The sequence below is a fragment of the Aplysia californica genome, unplaced genomic scaffold (genome assembly GCF_000002075.1).
Source record: "Aplysia californica isolate F4 #8 unplaced genomic scaffold, AplCal3.0 scaffold00185, whole genome shotgun sequence".
Taxonomy (NCBI): Eukaryota; Metazoa; Mollusca; class Gastropoda; order Aplysiida; family Aplysiidae; genus Aplysia; species Aplysia californica.
In genome coordinates, this window is record NW_004797455.1 from 1,074,275 (window position 1) to 1,080,349 (window position 6,075).

The following is a 6,075-nucleotide window of genomic DNA, read 5'->3' on the forward strand; positions in this document are numbered from 1 at the left end:
TACATGTTATCTCGAAAGAAACAAGCACAGTTTTTTTTTACCTTTGCCGAAATACTTTCTAATGTTGTCCAAGTCATTGGCATAATCTGCAATTACACCATCATTCTGTTTCTCCAACATGGAAGAGTCTTTCATGTGATCTGCCAGGAGATTCCGCAGTAGGTCGACTCTTTCATCCGCATTTGCGTCTGCTTCTTTTGTCTCAGCTTCTTGGAACTCTACAGCCTGCCTTCGCTTTGCCAATCTTTGTTCCAAAGCCTGAAAATGGCATTTATTCCCAGATCACATTGCAATGTTCATGTGTTAATAAGTTAAAATGGCATTAATGAATAAGTAATCAGGTGAGAATAGGATCATTTCCATGTTATTAGTTTGCTTTTCCTCTTTCCACTTTTCAGTGGACAGTTGGAAATCTGCTATTAGACAAAACTTCTCCTAACTTCAGCTTTCCGTTGCCAGGCATCTTTGTGCAAACATGAAAAAATCAGAAAAAACACGGGCTCCAGTTGTACACTTCAATGTTATGAATAAAGACATGATGGAAGAACGATGAAAAAAAATCCTAAAAGCCCCAAATCCAGACAAACTTACTCTTCTTTGTCTGGCCTGTTCCAGTCCAATTTTTTCCTCTACAACAGCCATATTCTTCATCAGTTTCTCCATCAAGTCATCAACCTCTGCCTCTGACATCCCAGATGAGCGGAGAAGGTTCAACCTGATCTCATTCCTGTAGTCCTTGTGAAGTTTATTCTGCAAGCATTAACATTTTTGACACTTAAATTTAATCTTAAAGAGTAACAATATTTTGTAAACGATAAGAGAAGCATTTTAAAATACTGAAAACATAACTAAAGTCTTCTCCATTTGTTAACTTTACTTTTCTCTGAATACTCTTGCAAAATCTGTTTAAGAATAATTAGATAGATAAAAACAGTTCAACTTTGCACAAAATAAAGAAGATAATACTGCAAATTGTAGGGCATCATTCTCATCTGAGACAAAGATAGTAAATAACAAGATGGGCCACTCAGCCAAAAGAGTGTCCGCAGGAAGTATGCTCTTTGCTTCAGATGGCGCTGCAGTCTGTTTAGAAGCTCTCTTTCGTTTTTCCAGAAGAAGAATAGGAATAGCACCTCCTTGCATGCGCAGATCGACTGCTGTTCATCAGTAGTTCGGGTACGTTCAGTGCGGAGTTTTAAGTTTTAAAAAATTTTAATGACCTCTCGCCTTTCATTCTAAAGTCAAATTAAACGAAGAAAACCATCACCCTTTCCTCCGGAAGAGGTTTTTTGTCAGCGTAACCCTTTTAAAAAAGCGTTCTTCCGAAATTTATCCCAAAACTTGCTAGTTTCACTTTGATTTTTAAAAACTCAAGTAGGGTAACTCTGTTCGCAAAGAGTGCGCTTTTGTGAAGAGGGCGCCACCAAATTTTGAGGACACTTTTTTAATTGGCTCAAAGAGAGAAGTGGCCCATCTTGTTATGTACTATCTTTGTCTGAGATTAAAACATTTTTCTATGTGTGGATTTAATGATGAGTAAATTATTTAAATAAACTGATCAATCTCAACCTTGGGTGAACTTTTTTGTGTATTTCTTTACGGTTGCTTTATTTCTGAGAATATTTATTAAACCACATCACTAGTTCTTGAACATACTTGTAAAATTGGTTGTTTGTACTACTGGATTGCTTTAAAACGGAACACCATTTAGGAAGCATATCAATGTTTCAAGTAAGCAATGAAAACAAAGAGATACTATACCTGCTTGTTGTTATAATGGGTTTGAAGTTTTTCCATCTCTGTCTCGAAAGCTTGAGAATTCTTGTTTGTTTTTGGATCATTTAGCAGTTTCTAAAATAGATGAAAAATGATTTTACCTGCTATATAAAGGGTACTATGATATACATTGAGGACTATTGCATATATGCAATGGGAAAAGTGCTTAAGAACTTGTGTTTTCAGAAAGTATATAAATGAATACGCACAATAAAGGCAGTGTGAAATACATAGAAAACTTGTGTGTATTCTAAAGCAAATTGTTCGACCAAACTGTTCACATTCAGCTGAAGAGACGACCATCACATTTTGCTATTCATCCTCAGTGTGGTAAAAAACAATTGTATTATTTGCAAAAAGTTTTCTTCAGAAGACAACACATATGATCTTTGTTTTTGCCCTCAATCTTGATAAATTATAGGGATGTGAGAAATTCTATCTTAAACTGTATACAGGAGAAACAATTTTAATATATTAATAGATGGTGCTTTGAATTCTACTGTATCTAAGCCAACCTGAAACCACCTGAATGAGGTCTCATCTACTGCATAAACAAACCATGCAATTAATAACTTGGCATCAGACACAGCTCCAGACAAGGTTGGAATACCTGTTGAGGCAGTCAGCAGTGGGAAAAATGTCCTCACTCCTAATTACATGAACTAAAGAAGCTTTGTCACGCAGAAAGAGAAGTACAGTCGAACCTGCCTAAACAGAAACCTGTGTAAAACGGAAACCTGTCATAACGGAATCTCCCCGCTCTCCCCTTGATATATTTCTCTTTAATTGGGTGGTGTGATCATGTGACTCCTATTTTAAAAGAATTACACTGGCTCCCGGTGAAAGAGCGTATCATATATAAAATCTGTTTAACTTGCTACAAGTGCTTACATGATTTATCACCGGACTATCTAAAACAGCATTTAACACCCTATGTGCCTCCAAGAACGCTCAGATCATCAAGTGACAAAACAACCCTTGTTAAGCCTAAAATAAATTACAAATCATATGGCCAACGCTCTTTTTCATATTTTGCCCCACTTGTTTGGAATAGGCTTCCAAAAACTATCAGAGAAGCAGAAAATCTAGAAATTTTTAAGAAGAAACTAAAAGCATTTCTATTTTCATCATATTTTGATTAGACAGAATCCATCCAAGCTGTAGATCGTTGTGAGTTTGTATGTGCGTATGTGCATATGTACGTATGTGTGTATGTGTGTATGTGTGTACGTATGTGTGTATGTGTGTACGTATGTGTGTATGTGTGTGTGGTGCGTGCGTGCATGAATATGTGTGTGCACGTGTATGTAACACTATGTGCCTTTAAAATTGATTTGTAAATCCATAATATGTATCATGTTAAGCGCATAGAGCATTGCATAAGTGGATATGCGCTTTATAAATGCAATCCATTATTATTATTATTATTAATTACCTGTGTAAAACGGAAACCTGTCCAACACGGAAACGGAAAGAAAAATCCACTCCCTTCCAAAGGTTTTATACTAAGACAGAAAATGCTTTGTCCACTCAGCCCTGATTTGAAACAAAACTCGCAAGTTTGGTTCCGCCGGCTCTAAACTTAATGCCATGCTGCCAGGCGAGGAAGGGGAGTAGGGGTGCAGTTTGAGGGTAGATGTTACCCCATCTATGTGAGCCCTGAGCGATGAAGATGGTCAGGGTGGTGTGGGTGTGAAATCTCACGAGTGCAAGTGAAAGTGCTCGAGTGACATTCCAGCATGGAATGTTTCATTGGTAGCCAGAGAGCCAGAGGTGTGAAATTAGTTTGACAAATGCCTGCTGCCCTGATCGTACAGCTAGCCGAGAAAAGAGTTCCTCGAATCGTAGTTACATGGAAGAGAGGGGTGGCATTCTTGACTGTGCTTGTTACACCGGTGGGTGGGGCTAAAGGTGGAAGCAAAAGAGTTAAATAAACGTTTCTGTTTTTAAAAGGTCAAACAGTGGTCCTATGAAATGCAAGCACTGGTGGTTAATTGGAATAAGACTGACGTATGTCATTATCAGAGAGCGTAGCACCTGAGAGGAGTGAAGTTTAGACCACTTGTGGCGCTTGCCGACCGGACAAGTGACCCTTGATCCCACAGGCTGGGCCTCTGAAACCCCCCTCCACCCCACCCCCCTAAATTTCCTGGTCTAAGACGTAAAATGTCTAAGACATAATTTTTTTCTGGCTCCCTTGCCATTCCGTCTTACACATGTTCGACTGTATCTCAAAATTTCAAGATGCCAAAATCATGATGGTCTTCAAGAACAAGAATGACCATAGTGACTGCAGTGGCTATAGATGGGAATCTCACTCCTATTTTTATTTTTAAAAGTGTTTAAGTTGTACTGGAAAGGTTTCAGATTCTCAAAGGACAAGGGCAACCTGAGTAATAGAGTGGAATTTAATAATAATAGATACCATTTGTGTAGCGCAAATTCACTTTCAACAGCAAACTCCAAGCGCTTTACAGTCTATATCATTATCCCAGCATACTTGAAAGCATTCTGAAACAATCTCAACTTTCTGGGAAGCATACAGTGCACACAATTTAGACCAATAGCTTTACAATAGACATCATGTTTTCCTACTGACTGCAGCTGGCGAAGTACACAGATCAGAACAAGCCCATTGCCTTTCGAGATCACACAAGAATATTTGATTTAGTATGTTGACTCTTTAAATCACACCAGCAAATTGGACGTCAGCTGATCCTCTATGAATCTTGCATTCATTCAAAATTGGTAAGAAGGGTAGTGTACTGCCATCTTTGACTTTTATTATTATATTTATTTTATTTGTCAAAAAGGTTGCTTAAGGAAACAACAGATTGTTTCAATTCATTACAGTGCTTGAATAAGGCACATAATGCTTTAAAGACCATGATGGTTAAAGTCTTACTTGTTCAGCATCCTCTTTTTCTCTGTCTATCATGGTGTTGAGATCTTTCATTTCTTCTTCAGCTTTTTTCACAAACTCAACAAAATACTTCTGAGTGATGACCCTTTTTTCCATCTTCTTTTTCAGGAGAAGTGCCAATGTGCGTAGCATCAACTGAAAGATAAAGGGAATACAAATGATACACTGGAGGTCCACAGCTCACAAACACAAAATATAAACAGAAGCACCCATTTTCACGGCTATATGAAGAGGCAAAATACATGTAGGCCTACAGTGGAGTTGCACGATTTATCTGAAAACAGCGGTAAACCCTAAAAAAGTAATGTCTCCAATTTTTTATTTTTATTCAAGCAACATCTCTAAACCAAAAACCCAGGTAAACTAAAGAAAATCTGGAGTCCAGCAGATCCTGGTTTAAATGGATTCCACTGTTCTTGACAGTGAATAGTCTTTTGTACCTTCCCGTCATAGTGCCCTTGCACCACACAGATGTTGCCGTATATATGTGATTGTTCACAAGTGATTTTCAAAATCCAATATAAAAAAACAAACTAAGCACAGTTATGGGTAAATGCTATTCCCCCCCCCTCCCCCGAGCAGTAAAGCTTAAAACATTTTTCAAAAAACATAAAAATATCTTAAAATATATCCCACTAACTCTTTCAATTGTACTAATTAGGTAAAAACAAAAATGCTAAAGTGATAATGGCCTTTTGTTACTAAATTGTTTACATAAAGGAGGAAGGCGAAACAAAATAAATGGAATTACAATACAAACAAGGATTCTCCATCCTTTATTACATGAAATTTCCAAACCTACTCACCGTGTCTTTCTCCTCGTCCAGCCCCCTTTCTACAGCAACAAGATTGGACATGTCTTGTTCTGCCATTTCAACCTCAGCGCTGGCACTGTTCATGAAATACACATGACAAGAACAAATTACGGGATTTCTTATCAGAATCAAGAACCTGACTTGTTTTATCTATACATTAGAAATCAACAAGAGAACAATATTTATTATAAGAACAATATAGGCAAACATAATAGAAAATTAAAAAAAAAACATACAGTGTGAATTTCAGTAGTGTATCATATGAGTGCGCAGAACTCGTTAAGCATTTTCAGTTTGCTAGGAATATATTTTGAATTTTGCCCCGGTGGCGGTCAAAGTCTACTCTTATCAATTTTAAGACCACCAAGGGATCTTTAAAATGCACAACTTCGAATGGGACCTCCGAGATTTTTTCGCCCTTATCCAAGAAGGTTAGGTGTGAGATTCTGCCTAAGATCAGGGCTGTGGCTGAAAGACAACAGTATAAAAAGAAGCCAAGGAGTAGAAGTAGAAAGGTTTCAAAACGAGTCAAGAGCCTAGAGAAGGGGGCATGGGAGGGGG

At 37.7% G+C, this 6,075-nt stretch overlaps 1 protein-coding gene across 4 annotated transcripts in view; it reads right to left on the minus strand.

The window, feature by feature from the left end:
* LOC101860329 (myosin-9) overlaps nucleotides 1-6,075 on the minus strand; it is a 39,948-nt gene that overhangs the window by 22,279 nt on the left and 11,594 nt on the right. For all 4 annotated transcript variants that reach the window (XM_005098527.3, XM_013082628.2, XM_005098526.3 and 1 more), the window contains exons 4-8: nucleotides 5,506-5,590; nucleotides 4,682-4,834; nucleotides 1,762-1,851; nucleotides 592-750; nucleotides 42-258 (exon numbers count right to left, since the gene is read on the minus strand). In XM_005098527.3, the coding sequence (XP_005098584.1) occupies nucleotides 42-258; nucleotides 592-750; nucleotides 1,762-1,851; nucleotides 4,682-4,834; nucleotides 5,506-5,590 (704 nt within the window). The remainder of the gene's footprint in view (nucleotides 1-41; nucleotides 259-591; nucleotides 751-1,761; nucleotides 1,852-4,681; nucleotides 4,835-5,505; nucleotides 5,591-6,075) is intronic.